This window comes from Ascaphus truei, chromosome 8, assembly GCF_040206685.1.
Source record: "Ascaphus truei isolate aAscTru1 chromosome 8, aAscTru1.hap1, whole genome shotgun sequence".
Lineage (NCBI taxonomy): Eukaryota > Metazoa > Chordata > Amphibia > Anura > Ascaphidae > Ascaphus > Ascaphus truei.
In genome coordinates this window covers 38242074-38261431 of record NC_134490.1, presented here as the reverse complement: position 1 = coordinate 38261431, position 19358 = coordinate 38242074, and the positions used below count along the sequence as shown (strand labels likewise).

General features: G+C 44.0%; 1 protein-coding gene across 1 annotated transcript in view; it reads right to left on the bottom strand.

The window, feature by feature from the left end:
- Window positions 1–19358, bottom strand: part of LOC142502155 (transducin-like enhancer protein 1) — a 75738-nt gene that overhangs the window by 1903 nt on the left and 54477 nt on the right. The window contains exons 12-14 of the mRNA XM_075613030.1: window positions 2955–3204; window positions 1610–1857; window positions 175–322 (exon numbers count right to left, since the gene is read on the bottom strand). Of these exons, the coding sequence (XP_075469145.1) occupies window positions 175–322; window positions 1610–1857; window positions 2955–3204 (646 nt within the window). The remainder of the gene's footprint in view (window positions 1–174; window positions 323–1609; window positions 1858–2954; window positions 3205–19358) is intronic.

Sequence of the window (19358 nt, the reverse complement as noted above, 5' to 3'; positions counted from 1 at the left end):
TTACTCTCTACCCTTCCCCTAACCCGTCCCCCATACCTGGGACTTGATGTAGTTTTCCTGACACCCCCCCTTCTCCTCCCTACATACAATAGCCAAGGCGGTACTGGTGACCTCTCTCTCCAAATCTTTATTAACCCCCCCCCCCCACTTGCCTCCTCCCTGTACCCCCCATACCTGGGAGTTGAAGTCGTGCTGTTGCAGCTGTCGCCCCTCCCTTAGGTCCCAGCATCTCACAGTGTTATCCAGACCCCCAGTCCACAGCTTGGTACCATCGTGAGAGATATCTATACAGCTGGCTCCGTCCGTGTGCCCCTGGAACTGTCTGCGGGGGGGGGGGGGGGGGGAGGTGGGAGAGAGGGGCATCAGAAAAGCCCTTGGATTATGGAAATGCCCCCCGGTTTCCCCACCCGTATTATTAAAAAATAAAATAAAAAAAAAGACCAGTCACTGGGATATCAGACCCAGTCACTGATATCTGCAGTCAGATCCCCCTACATTAGATATAAACCTTTGGGATATCAGACCCAGTCACTGATATCTGCAGTCAGATCTCCCTACATTAGATATAAACCTTTGGGATATCAGACCCAGTCACTGATATCTGCAGTCAGATCTCCCTACATTAGATATAAACCTTTGGGATATCAGACCCAGTCACTGATATCTGCAGTCAGATCTCCCTACATTAGATATAAACCTTTGGGATATCAGACCAAGTCACTGATATCTGCAGTCAGATCCCCCTACATTAGATATAAACCTTTGGGATATCAGACCCTCTCACTGATATCTGCAGTCAGATCTCCCTACATTAGATATAAACCTTTGGGATATCAGACCAAGTCACTGATATCTGCAGTCAGATCCCCCTACATTAGATATAAACCTTTGGGATATCAGACCAAGTCACTGATATCTGCAGTCAGATCCCCCTACATTAGATATAAACCTTTGGGATATCAGACCCTCTCACTGATATCTGCAGTCAGATCTCCCTACACTAGATATAAACCTTTGGGATATCAGACCCAGTCACTGATATCTGCAGTCAGATCACCCTACATTAGATATAAACCTTTGGGATATCAGACCCAGTCACTGATATCTGCAGTCAGATCTCCCTACATTAGATATAAACCTTTGGGATATCAGACCAAGTCACTGATATCTGCAGTCAGATCACCCTACATTAGATATAAACCTTTGGGATATCAGACCCAGTCACTGATATGTGCAGTCAGATCCCCCTACATTAGATATAAACCTTTGGGATATCAGACCTTCTCACTGATATCTGCAGTCAGATCCCCCTACATTAGATATAAACCTTTGGGATATCAGACCTTCTCACTGATATCTGCAGTCAGATCCCCCTACATTAGATATACACCTTTGGGATATCAGACCCAGTCACTGATATCTGCAGTCAGATCACCCTACATTAGATATAAACCTTTGGGATATCAGACCCAGTCACTGATATCTGCAGTCAGATCCCCCTACATTAGATATAAACCTTTGGGATATCAGACCCTCTCACTAATATCTGCAGTCAGATCCCCCTACATTAGGTAACCCAGCACTGTTTGACCCTTTCCTCTCTCCTCACCTGACCAGCGTCTGGTTCTGCAGGTCCCACACCACGATGTTGCCGTCGGAGCAGCAGGAGAAGCAGACCTTGGCATCCGGGCTGATAGCGAGGGCATAGCAGGCGGGCGCGGAGGACGTGAGCTCCGCTTTTATCCGGGGGGTGGGGGACGCCAGGTCCCAGATGGACAGGGTGCTGGCCTCCCCCCCCACGATCAGACTGCGCCCGTCTGGAAGGAGTTTACACGAGCGGATGTAATTGTCACGGTTCTGGGGGGAGGGGAGATGCAGTTAAACCCCTCGTCCTCTGCACACACAGTATCATGCTCTTATTCACTTCCACCCTTTCCATCTTAATCACAAATTTCAATTCAAACCACATAGAAACATTAAATATGGCTACCATGGAAATTTTTCCAAGACACCCCTTGCAACTCTGCCCAAATCCCTGCATCTTTACAATCTCTACAGCGTGTTATTTCATTTCTCATTTAGGTACCTAAAAGAGGGGAGGATGGATTGTATATTCCCTGGGATATCCTTGCTCTGTCTCCTGGAGTTAGAATTCTGGGGGCTGACGTTTAAAAATAATTACGGTTACTATAGTGTTAAATGCTAATTTAAAAAAACAAACAAAAAAAACAAAACGTATTTTCAAACCAATTCCTTAAATAAATAGAACCAGACTTATAGCAAAGATTGTGTTGCTTTGGAAATAATATTCTGTGCATCCGGACCTCTGAATAAGGTGTGTGTCAGGGTGGGGGAGAGATCTTGTCAACAAAGTGTTTACACAACCTCTAGCGCACTCAGTCCCTGTGAGAGCCAATAAAGATAAGGTGCGATGCGTGAAACTCCTGTTCCACACACAGCGAGATCATACAGGAGGGAGCGACCGAAGTTAAATCAAACCCCTCCCAAGTCTCTGCTCACCTGCTTACAAATGCACATTAGATAATTATGTGTAAAGAATCCTATGTGGGATTTTCTTGTTAATAATAAAAAAAAAAAAAAAAAAAGTGTAAATCATTCAGATTTAACCCTTTAATCGTGTCACTACCACCTGCTCGTTTGGGACCTACGGAGAGGGGACAGCACTTAATTTACATTCACATACTCAGAAAAAGTTGCTACGTGCCCGAGTGCTTTTAGCTTACTGCAAGCCCAACAGCCCTTAAACTTAGCAGAGTCTGTTCTAAAGTTGCAACAGCCACTGCAGCTTTTTTAATTAACGCCATAGCCTTTATTAGAGGTGTATTAACCTGTTCAGCCCCAGAGAGGAACAATGCAGTGAAAAGCCCTCTGGTGCTGAAGGGGTTAAGCGCCACACAGGCTTCCTTGCTCAGGCTGCAGGGAATTCTCCTCACCAGGCAGTCGAGCTGTGCCACGGGGGTCTTGGTGCCTGGTTGTCCCACGTCCCACACTTTAACGCAGCCCTTGCCGCCGGTGTAGACGTGCCGGGTGGAGTTGCTGATGGTCACTGCGCAGACCACGTCCCCGTGGCTCAGGGTGTGGAGCTGCCGGGCGTGACGGGGGATCCCTGAGCCGATCAGGGCGTCCGGAGGGAAAGGGACCGGCTGCATCTGCCCCTCCGCGCTGACGTGGAAAGAGTAGGCGCTGGGGGGAGGGGGGAGAGAGAGGGTGTAAAGAGCACAGCCATCTCTCAGCAACGTGCTCTCATAAGGGATAGCTGCGTGACAAAGTCATATAAAAGGGACACAGCAAATGAGTATGTACAGGGCTCGACAGATTACCAAAAATGCTATTCGCCAGACAAAAAAAGGGACTCGACCCCCTCGGCCCAGCCCCCTACATTTTGTTTTTTATCCAAAAGTACAATTGAGCGTACACGTGAATATATAATACACACACTGAAATATATATATATATATATATATATATATATATATTTTATACCACAAAGCACATCCACCCCCCCCCCCACTGCACATAACATCTCTCTCCACCCCCTGCAAATCACATCTCCTCTCCACCCCCTGCATATATCTCATCCTCAGCACATTACATCTCTCCCCTGCACCTATCCCCCCCCATCCCAAGCACATTACATCTCTCCCCTGCACCTATCCCCCCCCATCCCAAGCACATTACATCTCTCCCCTGCACCTATCCCCCCCCATCCCAAGCACATTACATCTCTCCCCTGCACCTATCCCCCCCCATCCCAAGCACATTACATCTCTCCCCAGCATCTCTCCCCAGCATATCACATCCCCTCCACACACGCTCGGCTCCTCCCACCCCCCATCGGCAGCCCTGATTGGGCGAGCTATGCTCATATCACCACTGGGGGGCGGGACTGTTGGCCACGGGGCTCTGTGATTGGGTGGACGATCGTGCAGCCGGCTGTAGCAACACAGGCACTGAGGGGAGAAGAGGCAGCCTCGCCAGCTCCCAAAATCCACTCGCCCCGGGAGAGGGAGCGAGTTTGTCGAGCCCTGAGTATATATACACACAGATTTAGCAAACTTAATTGTCCCCTCTGGTGGGATATAGTATGATTCCGTATGTGACACACACACACACACCTCTTCTTTCCTTACCTCTCCACCTCAAAAGTGTCAGGAAAATTGTAACGTGTGTTCAGGAACATGTATAGTGGCACTTGTGCTGGTAGGTTTAACCATACTATGAAAGCTTGAACAATATGCTCAGCTAAAGTGTGAAAGGTACTTGCCAACCTGCAAAACAGGCCTCAACCACCAAAATGGAACACCAAAAAGCAATGGGCCTCATTCTCTGAAGGCTGGAATGTCCCAGGGCTTGACAGCATTCAGGAAGAAGACACGAAGCCAGAGGGTACTAAGAATCTCCCGGAGGTATAACAAAACCCGTCATTGAAACCTAAGGGCTGGGTCCCGCTCCGTCTGGCGGCGCGCGCTACTCACCATCTCCTTGTAGCCTCCCGAGCCGGTCCCAGTCCCTCCTCACTGCACAGCTGACTACTTGCTGTGACGCGTCAGCCAGCAGGTGATACACAAGGATCGTGTTCCCGCGCGGCGACGCGTCACATGGTGCGCGAGGGAGCCAATCACAGACTGGCTCCCATCAACCAATGGCAAGCCAGCTAGTGCTAGCCAATGGGAGCACAGAATTTTCAAACCAGGAAGAGGGAAAAACTTGTGTATGCAAACAGCAGTTATATTGCTTTTAAACCCTTCAGCTTGTAGGTTGCTTGCAGTTTGCTGCTAGCTTTATTTATTTCATTTATTATAGTTTATCTATTTATTATATCGATTTATTATAGTTATAGCTGCTGCCACGCTGTGAGCTCTGCTTTGTTGTGCTTGTTTTGGCCCCGCCCCCTGTCATGGCTGCGCCCCCCCGACCCGTTTTGGCCACGCCCTCCCCCTATGGACCGCAGATAGCATGAAGTGCCTCTCCACGCGCCGCCTGTATGCAGTGCGGGCGCGCTGTCTGAGGCAGCGGGGCCTTAGCCTAAATCTGGTTACATACAACTGCTGGACTCTCCAGTGAAGCAGCACGGCAAGAACTGGAGGATGAACGTGAAAAGGATAAATGGGATGTTGTTGGCCTTAGTGACGTTAATCTTTTCTTCTAAGGCCTCATTCAGCTCAAAAGCAGACACCTATTTTATTGCAGAGGTACAGATAATGGCAAAATCAGTGGCATAGGCTTCATCATTAAATTAGATAGAGAAATAACATAGTGGAGTATAAAATCTCATCGGAAAGAGCAGCCAGAATCGTCATTCAGTTGACCGAGAGACAGGTTTCAAATAATACAAAATCAAGTCACGAAGACAATGAAGTGGAAGACTTCTATCATGCAATCAACCAACTTAAAGGAAATTGTCACCTCAAAATCGTTATGGAGAGTTTCAATGCAACGATTGGAGCCCATCGGAAAGACGAAGCATCAGTTGGTAAGTATAGTTACGATAACAGGAATGAACGTGGGGACAGACTGGTAGAATTTGCAGGATATGAAAGCTTCTACATCACGAATTTAAGCTTAAAAAAAGAATCCAAATAGTATATGGACATGGGATGGACTCATGGGAATCAAGAAGGTTAGAGAGCATCCTAGCTAACGATAAACGTGATTGAAGGCTGCACAGTCCTTAACCGTTTTGACACAAGAAGTGATCACCGATTGGTTTACTGCAAATTACATCTGAATGTGAAGTTGAAAAGAAAATCGATTAAAGAGACAAAAACAATCAACATCAATAACCTCAAGAATAACAGCAGAGAATTTCAACTAGGACTGAAAAATCGTTTTCGGCTCGCTCAAAATGCATAGGGCACGAACAATTATGAAAAACTTATGAAAATTGAAGTTGAAAGTGCAGGAAAAAAAACCCGGGAGGAATCACTAACAAAAAACAGGATAAATAAAATATCTGATGAGACAAAACAACTAATGAGGAGACAAGAAAATGAAGCAATCCAAAAAAACTCAGGAATAAGCATTGAATATGCAGAGCTGCGCAAGACAACCCGCAAACGTATAACTGAAGATGCGAAAACATTTTGCTGTGAAATGGTGATGAAGACTATTGGAGATAACAAAAGCTTGAAAAAGTGAAAGCAGAGACTTATAGTTGGGAAGAAGCAAATCATTGCATTCAAACAAGACTATGGATCAACAACGAAAACTGCACTTATAAAAGAGAGTTTAGCACTTGTAGCAAACACAGATAACGGCATAATCCAGCAGAGGATAAGCGAGAAGAAACCACCAAAGATGTACCATGTGTCCTTCCAGAAGTGGCAAAAGCAATAAAATCCGTGAAGAATCAGAAGGCTCCCGGGGAAGATGGAATTACCACTGGAATCTTGAAAGAAATTGGAGAAGACATAGAAAGAAAAAAAAATCTTTGTAAAAAAAACTCTTTACATGCTGCGTATAGAAGAGGAAAATTCCAGCACCGTGGAGCAATGTCATAGTTATCCTCATCCACAAGAAAGGAGACAAAGAAGACCTCAAGGCTACAGACCAATCAGTCTACTTCCAATCACATACCAGATTTGTACGAAGATACTCACTAATCAGCCACAACAGATAACCTTTGCCAAGCCTCGAGAACAAGTGGGATTACGCAGTGGATACAACACAATGGACCACATTTTAAGTCATAAAATAAGTGATTTTGCAAACTAATGAATACGATCCAACACTCAACTTAGATGACAAAAAAAGCATTTGATTCTGTCTACACCTCAGCAGTCCTAGATGCATTAAGACAAAGTGTTGAAGAAGCGTACACTGCTATTATAAAGAAAATGTACAAGAATGCCACATTGACCACTAGATTACAGGAAGATACAAGCAAGATGAGGATCAGAAAGGGAGTGCAGCAGGGAGACACCATGTCACCAAAGCTTTTCACTGCAACACTAAAAATGGTTCAAGACATTAGATTGGGAAGAAAAAGGAATTAAAATCAACAGTGAATATTTGCATCACATACAATTTGCAGATTACATTGTTATTTTTGCCACAAGTCCAGAAGACCAACAACAAACTGGAGAATTCGCTGAACCAAGCAAGAATGTGGGCTTCCATATGAATCCCAATAAGACTAAAGTGATAAACAAATGTATCAAGTCTGCAAAGATCTAAATAAATGGAATTGAAGCAGAAGAGATTGAAGACTCTGTATACTTTAGCCGGCAAACAACAATGGATGTGAACCTTTTGAATTCAATCAATAGGAGAATAGAGACAGGATGGAACGCTTTTGGTAGAATCTAGACAGTATTTCAAGGGAATCTTCGACTGTGCATCAAGAGGAACGTTTTTGACCAGTGTATTGTGCCCGTGCTCAAGTACGCATGTGAAACTTGAACCGCAAGATGCAAAGATAGTTCAAAAGCTTCCGACAATAAAACAGTATGGAGAGATGTATGCTGGGTACTACATAAAGTGATAGGAAAAAGAACTAATGGGTTTGAAATCAAAAGGATGAAGAAATTAAAATGGCAGTGGGCCGGATAGCTCAAGAAGAAATGATCATTGGATAAAGATGGTACTCGACTCCAAGAGATTAAAAGACCAAGATGACTACCAAAAGTAAGATGGGAGGATGAAATAAAAAAAAATTGTTGGAGCAATATGGTAAGAGAGGCTTGTAACCACACTACCTGGAAGATCCTTGAGGCCTTCATCCATTGGATCAACAAGGGCTAATGATGACACACACACACACGAATAAGAGGGCAGCACTGCGAGGTAAGTGGTCACACCAAACGTTATTGTAACATATCCATAACCAACGTTTCGATCCACGTAGGGAACATCATTAGGACAGTGTACAGTCACAAAAAACAGATGCAAATATATAGGTTCGAACTTGACCGACTCGTATCGTAGTGTCTACCAGAGCTCTGTATATCTTCTGCCTCCAGACTGAATGGTATTCATAATCGCACAATGTATTCACTGCTTGCAATCCTCCAGGGAACCTGTAGTCCCCACATTGCATAGTGCCAAATCCCAGCATATGCACGTGGTGTGTGTGTATAAGCACACAATCGAACAAATTAAAGAAAATTGATCCTATCAGGAGGTACCATTAGGATGTACCATCCACTTTACTAGCTACTTGGTGTAGCAACCTGGTAGATATAGACTGCAAGACCAACATTTACATGGTACATACTGGACAGGAAGGGAAAATATATAATAGGTACCGGAAGGTGACACACGCGCACATGCAATTTACTGGCTGCTATAGGCAGCGACCTGGTCTAATCCATAGGAGTGGCCTAGGTAGATACCAAGAGATATACTCCATGGCACCCCAATAGATACCAGCATCACTCCTTTAGTAATCAGCATTTGTAGTAATCCACAATATCATACACAGCGGCGGATGTCCAGATCCACGCCCCTAGGCACTTACCTGCTGCCGCCCCTCCATCTTGTTCAAAATCGCAACCTCGTTTACGTCACCAACACGTCGTCTCGTTGCCATGGCAACACGGCATCATTTGACAACGCAACGCTGTGTGACGTCGCAGCGTCATTTGACGCTGCAGAAAGGGGGCAGAGGTAGCAGGAAGGTGGAGGTGGCAGCAGGTAAGGAACTTCCCATCATGCCCAAGCACGGCCTCTTTCTATGGGGGCAGACATTTTTGCCGCCCCGGTGCAAATTCAGGAAATCCGCCACTGATCGTATAAATGGGTATCTGGTTATACAGGTCCTTGCTTGTATATGTGCCAATGGATCCCGAAATATATCAGTGTTACCTAGTAGACGGGTCAGAAGGATGATGCAGGGAGAGGAAGGTGAGATACAAAACATGTAATCCACGGGTCCCGATGTCATCATGTTACATTTATAACCAGAGACAGAACATGAAACACAGACAGAGCTCAGTGCTACATCCAATGAAACTTATACACGGTACAGTGCCAAAATATATATATAGATATCTTTTGAATAAAATGGTCTTTTAGTTTAACTCTTTGGCCAAAGTGTTGTAAGCCCTTGAGCCCCTACACGGCAGACCACATCTCAAGGGTACCTAACACTAATATAAATTCTTAATAACCTGTGCATTACCAGGAAGAATGATTTATAATAAATCTGTCAACATTTTTTGCACAGTTCTAAGTCTGATTGAAGTTCTAAGTCTGATTGAAGCTCTTATTAACCTGTACATTACCAGGAAAAGCACTCTGTATTAGATGTGTCACAATCAACCTGCCAGCAAGCAAGTTCCCCTGAGAGTGGGAGATGCAATGGAGTGAGCTTTTAACCATTCAAAAGATATCTAAATATATTTTTAGGCACTGTACCGTGTATAAGTTTCATTGGATGTAGCACTGAGCTCTGTCTGTGTTTCATGTTCTGTCTCTGGTTTTAAATATATATTGCCATGCTCAGTAACACTCCTCTGTGACACATATACGCTTATATATATGTTGTGGTTATTTTGGGGGTTCAATATGAGCTTGTAGGTGTCCTGTATGTTTTACAATCCTTTTGTCATGTTACAGCAAGCATTATAATTTAAAGTCTTCATTTAATACTTTAGGTGCAAGGGGATGGAGTCTGAACATCAATTTAGCCTCAAGCTGGAACAATCTATGTTCCCCGTCGCCTCCTCTGTTCAGTCTAGATACATGGTCAATCGGCATACACCGTATGGTTGAAAGATTATGCCCCCTTCACGAAAATGCTGTGCCCGGGATGCATCTTCAGGTCAACAATAACTGTTTAAGGCCTTTCTAATAGCAACACAATGGAGATCGATTCCTTCTTTAAGCATCCTTAGGATTTCCCAACACAATATAGCCCACATGGGAATTTAATAAAGTAAACCACAAATCTAATTTCACAATTGATAAAGTCCCTTTTTTTTTATTTTGTGCCATCGTGTGGGTGCGAGTATGTGTTCCCCTGATCCGGTCTTGGCACCCGCCTCAATTTGTGGTATTTTTTACAGTCCATGGTTCCAGAATGAGCCGTTATATCAGACTACTGACTTCATCAATAATATAGACAAAATCAGTTGTATTACACAAGTTACTCTTAGTGGCACCCTTGCCATGTCAAGCCTTTATACCAACATTACCCATGAATCAGGCATGGATGCAATACGAGCGCATCTCGCATCCAACCAATTATATATGGTTCCTCCTAGAGCATATGATGTTACTAATTGATTTGACGTTAAAAAATAAATACATTTGAAAAGGCCTTTCTAAAACTGAGGGGCACAGCGATGGTATGAAACATGACCCTATCATATGCCAACCTCTTCATTGATTATTAGTAACGTAATGTAAATTCTAGCTAATGCTAGATACAAGTACATCATAATTTTCAAACGCTACATTGATGACATTTTCATGATCTGGCAGGGCTCTGACTCATTACTGACTAATTTTATTGACCAACTGAACAGTATTGATTTGATTATTAGGTTAATCATAGCATTCGGGAAAATACAAATTAAGTTCTTGAACATGATGTTCAATAACCATGCTCACGGGGGGGCACGCATCTAGCACAAAGACACTGATGGCTATACATTATTACTGGTCTCTACTCATCACTCAGGGCCACTTAAGCGAGGACTACCATACTCTAATTATTGAGAGTAGTTAGAACTATCAGTGACAGCAATAAATTACCTCTAATCCAAGAATCTTTGGGCAAATGATTCATAGATGGAGGATATAATTTAGGTGAAGTCCGGGCGATTGAGAGAGTTGACTATCGATAGGCGAGACCTCTTAGCTGTGGAGGAACCACTAGATGCTAAGAATGACAGGTTCGGCTTGATCAGTACGTTCAGTAAGGCATTGAATGAACATGATCAAGAAAAAAAGATAAAAAATAATTGGCATCTTTTGGCAAGTGACACAAATTGGGCCCTTGTTCTGCTACAAGCATGGTAAGACCCGTAGTTTTTTTTTGTTTTTAATCAAAACGGACCCAATTGACAAGTACATTAACCATACTAAACAAAACAAGAAAAGTACCCCTGTTGAATGCACTCACTGTGATATATATATATGGTATTAATCTTTAAAAGCCTTTCATTAATAATAAAGTAAAAATAATTATAGAAAGGATTGGTGTTGGCAAGTCTATGGGCAATCCACAGAAATAACGTTACGTTAAAACGTTATTTCTGTGGATTGGCCATAGACTTGCCAACACCAATCCTTTCTATAATTATTTTTACTTTATTATTAATTATAGGGTTTAAGATTAACACCATATACATCACAGTGAGAGCATTCAACAGGGGAACTTTTCTTGTTTTGTTTAGTATGGCTCTATTGTTCCTATTGCACCTCAGTGTTTATTAATTATTTCAATTATACATTAAGGTTGATGCGGGAGTATAATCCCTTCCCTCTTCCCTACTTATTTAAGTATATTAACCAAACCGTGTTTGACTAACTCTCACTTTCTCCACCCCCCCCCCCGGTATGTTCAAGTGTCATGGATGCATAAGCCACCAAAACCTGATCAAGGGCAAATCATACTCACACCCGCACGAAGGCACAACTCTCTAAATAACACATTTTATTAATTGCGGAACAAGATTTGTAGTTTACTTTATTAGATGCCCATGTAGGCTATATTATGTTGTGAAAACCTCAAGGATGCTCAAAGAGGGAATCGATCTCCATCGCTCTGCTATTTGACTTGAAGACGCAACCGGTGGCACGTCCTTTTCGGGAAAGGGGACAATCTTTCAATCCTACGGTGTCTGCCGATTTCCCACGTGACAAGATTGACCAGAAGAGGCCCCAGAAAACATACATTGCTCCAACTTGAGGCTAAATTGATGTTCAGACGCAATACCCTTGTACCTAAAAGATTAAATGAAGACTTCAAATTAGCATGCTTGTTGTAACATGACACGTGGATTACATGTTTCGTATCTCACCAATCTCCCTCTCCCTGCATCATCCTTATGAACCATCTACTAGGTAATAAGCTGCACATGTATCTTCCTCTGATGTCGCTGGATCAATAAAGGATATTTTTAATAACACCAGGTTCGTAGCCTTTCACTTGTTCTCATAGTGCTCCGCATCTCCTCGTTTGGATTGTGTCGTCTACTAGGTAACACTGATATTTATTGGGATTTATTGGCACGTATACAAGCAATGACCTGTATGACCAGGTACCCATGTGCATGATCTTGTGGAGTACTACAAATGCTGATTACTAAAAGGAAGAGCGACACTGGTATCAATTGGGGTGCCATGGCGCATACACGAAAGATGAACTGTGAAACTAAAATACCCATGTGCATAATACCTTGGACTATCCCTAAATGACAACCACTAAAAAGGAATAGTGGGTATGCCTTGGATCTCCCTAGGCTACTCATACGGACTGGACCAGGTTGCTGCCTGTAGCAGCCAGTAAAGTGAATGTTACACCTGTATGTGACCTCCCAGTACCCATTATACATTTTCCCTACCAGTCAAGTATGTATCATATAAATGTTGGTGTTGCACGATGAAGTGTATATCTCCCAGGTCACTACAGCAAGTAGCTAGTAGAGTGGATGATACAGCCTAATGGTACCTCCTGGAAGTATCAACATGCTTTTCATTTGTTTAATTGTGTGCTTTCATACTTGATCTCTTTCGAGTACATGCACATGCTGGTATTTGGCACTATGTAATGTGGGGACCACCACAGGTTCCCTGGAGGATTACAAGCAGTGAATACATTGTGTGACTATGTACCATGTAGTGTGTGGCGAAAGGTATTCAGAACTCTGCACATGCCAGCAGGGACACAGACACGTGGCACTCTGCTCGAATACCATAGAGGTTAGTGGAAGGGCAGATTCCCATTAACACCAGCATGTAGTAGGACCCCTCCGCTCCTTTATGAGCATTTGAGGCTTTATACCACTTGTCATTCTGGAGCCTACTTTCACTTTGTACTCGTGATCCTGCTTTGGGGAACCAATTGCTATGACAGTCTTGCTACTTACATAATGTACTTAGGATACATAATCTGGATCTACAGTGCAGCACATGGTATATTGCAGCGGTGCGCAAACTGGGGGGGTGCGAGATTGTCTGTGAGCGGGGGCGCATCGTTCCCGAAGGAACTTAATTTAATGCCGGTGAAGCGGCAAAGGCCTCTGTAAACTGCACTTACCTTGGCTCCAGAGACACGTCACCATATCAACGTGGTATCAAATGACGTCACGTTGCCATGGCAACGTCATGACGCCAAGGTAAGAGGGGGGCGTGTGGAGAGAGGGGAACAGCCGGCAAGGGGGCGCAGGGAAAATAAGATTGCGCTCCCCTGGTGTATTGAATGCTCACACATCCGGTGTCAAGTATGTATTTGTAATAGCATTAGACAAATATTAACGATTATTCCCCTAAATACTCTGTTTCATTACTGTACTACTTGCTAACACACTGCTTTTGATACTTTATTCGTTTGACTGTATCTAGTCTGCCCTACTCCTCGATGTGGTTCAGTTGTATATATGTTTCCCACGATCTGTCTCACTTTATGCATTCACCAGAGTGACACCGGTGGTTTGTGTATTACTAGCTGCGTAGAAACGCCCTGCTAGTGGCCGTGGCCCCTGAGTTTGGCTGGCTTTCTGTACTTTATTTCTGGGTTCGACACTACTGTATAGTTGCACCTATTTTTTGTGACTGTACTTTGCCCTGATGAAGGTCCTTAAGTGGACCAAAATGTTGGTTATGAATATGTTACACTAATGTTTTGTGTGACCACTTGCCTCAGGCTGCAATTCCAGTCATGACTGTGACACGCGCGCCCGGCAGGGGGGGGGGGGGAGAGGAGGGGCGGCGCGTGCACAACGCTAACCGCGATCTGCGGGGAGAGGGAGCTTGCGACGGGAGGGGGCGTGGTCGGGGATTTGCGGGGGCGTGGCCATCACGTCACGCGGCTGGTTCGCCCTCATTGGGTAAACTGCCGGTGGGGGCGTGGCCACGCCTCCATCGCTAGGAGTAAACTCAATTTCCCCTGCCTCCCTGAAAAGCTGTCGTGCAGAGCAGGAGGAAATTGCGCGTCAGGGTAGCAACTGGGACCAGAGGTACTGGGGGGCGGAGTTTAATCGCACAGCGCATGCCGAGACGTGCGCTGTAGTAATTACTGGGACCTCAGCCTCACCGTGCTGTGTACTCTTATTCCTGCAGCTGGGTTTGGGTGAAGTATTCTTGCATTTAGTTTAGAATGATACAAGTGCACGTATTTCAGGTGTGCCTACTTTGTTATTTTTTGGCGTATTTATCTATATCTCAACATCTTGTGTCAATCCACTGCTCGATGAAGGCCTCTCCAATGATCCTCCAGGAACTAGGGATACAAACCTCTCCTCCACTTTGCTCCAACATTTTCCGATTTCATCCTCATCTTACTTTTGGTCGTCTTGGTCTTTTAAATTTCTCTTGGAATCCAGTACCCATCATTCTCCAACAATCATAATTTCTTCTTGCGATATGTCGAGTCATTTTCATTTCTTCACCCATGTGATGTCACAGACTTGTTTGCTCCCGAACCCATTCATTCTTTTTCCAGTCTCTTCAGATAATACCCATCATACATCTCCTCATACGTTTGTGTTATCTGAAGCTTCTGAATTATCATCGCATTTATGATCCAAGTTTCACATCAATATGTGAACATTGGCTGAATACACTGGTCAAAAACTTGGACAGTGGACGGTTCCCTTGAAATATTGTCTTGTTTCTTCCAAATGCGTTCAATACAATCTTAATTTTCCTATTGATTTTAGACTGAAAAGTTCACATTCATTGTTATTTTCCAGCCAAGGTAGAGTGACTCCTAGTTATATTCCATTTATTTCAATGTTTGCAGACTTGGAACATTTGTTGATCACTTTGGTCTTGCCGAGATTCATATGGAGGCACACATTCTTACTTGCTTCGGTGAGTTGTATGTATGTCTTTATTTATATAGCGCCATTAATGTACATAGCGCTTCACAGCAGTAATACCCGTGAGAATCATATAAATAACAAATACAAATAACAGATCATGGGAATACGTGCTTCAGACATAAAAGTAACATTTCGGAAGAGGCGTCCCTGCTCCGAAGAGCTTACAATCTAATTGTTAGGAAGAATGTACAGACACAGTAAGAGGGCGTTCTGGTAAGTGACTCTGCAGGGGGCAAAGCTTTAGGCTGAGGTCCCGTTGCACGCGTCCGCACGGCTGGCTTGCTTGCCGGCGGCGCGTGCAACTCGCTGTACCGCGATCTGCGGTCTACAGGCTGCTTTTCTTGGAGCGGGGGCGTGGCCAAACGGGTCGGGGGGGCGCGGCCATGACGGGAGGGGGCGCGGCCATGACGGAGGGGGGCGGGGTCCAAAACAAAGCAGGGCTCACAGCACTGCAGCAGCTCCACACACAAGCACACAATAGCTGGCTTGCCATTCGTTGAAGGGAGCCAGTCTATGATTGGCCCCTTCGCGTACCATGTGACGCGTTGCCGCAAGAGAACACCATTCTCTCGTGTCTCCTGCTGGCTACCGCGTCACAGCATGTAGCAAGTTAGAAGTGAGGAGGGACTGGGACCCGATCGTGAGTTCAAACAGGAATGGTAAGTTGAGCTCACGCCGCCGCCCGCGCACACGGGCGCAGCGGGTCCCAGCCCTTATGTATCATGTGTATATTGGCCACTGTGCTACTCATATGCTTCTTTAAGTGTCTTAAGGTGGGTTTTAAAGGTGGATAGATTGTGCTAGTCGGGTATTGAGGGGAAGGGCAGTCAGTGAGAAAGGTTTAAGGCGGGAGAGGGCTTTAGATACAAAGGGGGTAGAGAGAAGGCATCCTTGAGCAGAACGCAAGAGTCAGGATGGTGCATAGCGAGAAATTAGGACTGAGATGGGGGGAAGAGAGTAAAGCTTTAAAAGTGAGACGGAGAATTGAGTGCGAGATGTGGGATTTGATAGGAAGCCAGGAGAGTGATTTCAGCAGAGGAGACGCTGAGACAGATTTAGGAAAGAGTAGAGCGATTCTGGCAGCAGCGTTTAGGATAGATTGTAGGGGAGACAGGTGAGAGGCAGGAAGGCCGGACAGCAGGCGGTTATAGTAATCGAGACGAGAGAGAATGAGGGCCTGAGTCAGAGTTTTAGCAGTCGAGCAACAGAGGAAAAGGCGTATCTTTGTAATATTGCGGAGAAAAAAACAACAGGTTTTAGATACGTTTTGAATGTGAGAGAGGAGTCGAGTACCCCTAGGCAGAGTGCTTGGGCTACTGGGTGAGGGTAGTAGGGCCAGGTTTGGGAGGAAGTATGAGGAGCTCTGTTTTTGCCATGTTAAGTTTAAGGTGGCGGAGGGCCATCCAGGATGATATCACAGAGAGACATTCATGAACGTTGGTCTGTAGAGCAGGTGTAAGTCAAGGGTTGAAAGGTAAATTTGTGTGTCGTCAGCATAGAGGTGATATTTAAACCCAAGAGATATGATTAGGTCCCATAAAGAAAGTGTGTACAGAGAAAAGAGAAGAGGTCCCAGGGGTACCCCCACAGAGAGATAAAGAAGGAGGTGTTCGCAGAAGAGACACAAAGTACGATGGGAGAGGTAAGGGGAGATCCAGGATAGAGCTTTGTTATGATACCAAGAGTATGGAGAATGTTAAAGCAGCAGTTCAAGCAATATCCTACGTGTGATTTAAAAAAAAAAAAAAAAAAATCTGTTCTGTACTATGAGAAAATACTTGTAGCATTAAAATAAAAATGTTTTAAAGACATTTTTAATGTTTCTATTGTAAGAAGAATTTCCAAAGTGACGACCCCCTTCCCCTTCTGATAGGCTCTGGCTCTTGAGCCCCGCCCTCTCTCTAGCAGTGCACCAATTGTATCTAGTAACTGCCCAGTCAATCATATTCCAGAACTACATTTCCCATAATGCTGAATTAAATAACCCTGAGCAAAGCGATTGATTACAGGAGAACGGATCGATCTGCAGTTTAGCTAATCTCTTGTAAGTGTGCAGATTGTATTGATGCACATATTGAATGGGAAAAATAATTATTTTTTTTAAAACGGCAGTTTGAACTGCAGCTTTAAAGGAGAATAGGGTGGTCCTCGGTGTCAAATGCGGCTGAGAGGTCAAGTAATATGAGCAGAGTGTAATGACCTTTGTCTTTGGCAGCATGGGTGTCAGTAATTATTTTAGTGAGTGCTGTTTCAGTGGAGTGAGCAGTGCGGAAGCCAGATTGTAGAGGATCTAGGAGAGAATAGGTGTTGGGAAAATGGAGCAAGCGAGAGAATACAAGACGTTCAAGGAGTTTAGAGGCAAAAAGGCGGGAGGGAGACAGGAGGTTGATAATTAGAAACAGGTAGGGTCAAGCTTGCAGTTTGAGTAATGGTATAACTGTTGCATGTTTGAAGGAGGGAAAGGTACCAGAGAAGAGGGAGGTATTCAAAATGTGTGTGAGCGTAGGGGTTATAGGAGCAAGAGGTTTTAGGAGATGGGAGGGAATATGGTCAAGAGGGCAAGTGGTTGCGGGAGAAAAGATCAGCAGTGACACATCCTCCTCTGAGACAGCAGAAAAAAAGAGTCAAGGAAGGCAGGAGGAGACTTAGGAAGAGGTGTAGGATGGGAGGAGGAAACAGAGGGGATGTTCTGACGTATGGATTCCACCTTTTCCTTAAAATAGTCAGCAACGTCTTGAGGTGAGATGGAGGAAGAAGAGGCAGCTGAGGGTGGTTCTCCAATTTGTTGTTGGAGGTTTTCTGGACGTGTGGCAAAAAACAGCAATGTAATCTGCAAATCGCAGGTGACAAATAGTCACTGTTGATTTTGATTCCATTTTCTTCCCAATCTAATGTCGTGAACAATTCAGGGGTTGCAGTGAAAAGCTTTGGCGACATGGTGTCTACCTGTCGTGCTCTCTTGCTGATCCTTATCTTGCTTGTATCTTCATGTAATCCAATGGTTGATGTGGCACTCTCGTAAATTCAACACTGTCTTCTTAATGCACCTAGGACCGCTGAAGTTTAGACAGAATCAAATACTTTTTCGTAATGTACAAATCCTAAAACGAGTGTCAGATCATATTCACTACTTCAGGAAATCACTTCTTGTACGACTTGGATGTGGTCTATTGTGTTGCATCCACTGCGAAATCCCGCTCGTGTTTTAGGCTGTGCATCGTCCAGGGTCTGTTGTAGCCGATTAGTGAACATCATCGTAAAAATCTTGTTATTGGAAGTTGACCGATTGGTCTGTAGTTCAGGTCGCCTTTGTCTCCTTTCCTGTGGATGAGGATAACTATGGCATGACTCCATTGCTCTGGCATTTCCTGTTCTTCAAGCAGGTTGTAAAGCGTTTTGCAAGGACATTTTTCTCAAATTCTTCCCTAGCTTCTTTCAACATTTCTGTTGGAATTCCATCTTCCCTGGGAATCTTCATGAATTGTATCGCTTTTGCCAATTTTGGAAGGACGCATGGTACATCATTGGTGGTTTCTTGTCACCTATCCCCTGCTGGATTATGCAGCAATCTATGTTCACATAGTTTAATGTAGAAGTTCAACTCTCTTTATGATAAGTGGGTCTTTTATTGTTAATCCATCTTGTTTGAGTGCAACGATTTGATTCTTTCCAACCATAAAAGTCGCTGCTTTGATTTCTAGACGCTTTTGTAATCTTCAATAGTCTTTCACCATGTCAGTTACATTTTCCTACATCTTCAGTTATATGTTTGCAAATTGTCTTGCACCGTACTGCATAATCAATTTCTTGTCACCTCATTGTCTCAGATATTTTCTTCTCCTGTTTTGTTATGGATTCCTCCAGTTTTCTTTTGCACTTTCAACTACAAACTTCATATGTTCTTCATTATTAGTTGTTGAAGTTTCCCCATGCATTTTGAGAAAACTGAGATTTTTCCGTTCTAGTTGAAGTTCTCTGCTGTTATTCTAGGAGGTTATTGAGGTTGATTGTTTTTGTCTTTAAAATAATTTTCTTCTTCTTTGCAACTTTGCATTCAGATGCAATCTGCCGCGAACCGAAATGGTGATCATTCATTGTGTCAAAACAGATAATAATAATAATAATAATAAAAATAATAATAACTTTATATAGCGCTTTTCTCACAATGGGACTCAAAGCACTTCACCGTTTCAAAAAAAAAAAAAAAAAAAAAAAAAAAAAGGGGGGGGGGGGGGGGGAAACATTTACGGTAAACAAGACCAAACACAAGGAATGATATAATACAGGTTGGGACGTTACTGTAGCTATTAAATGCCGGACAGGTCGTGATTCATTAATTAAATG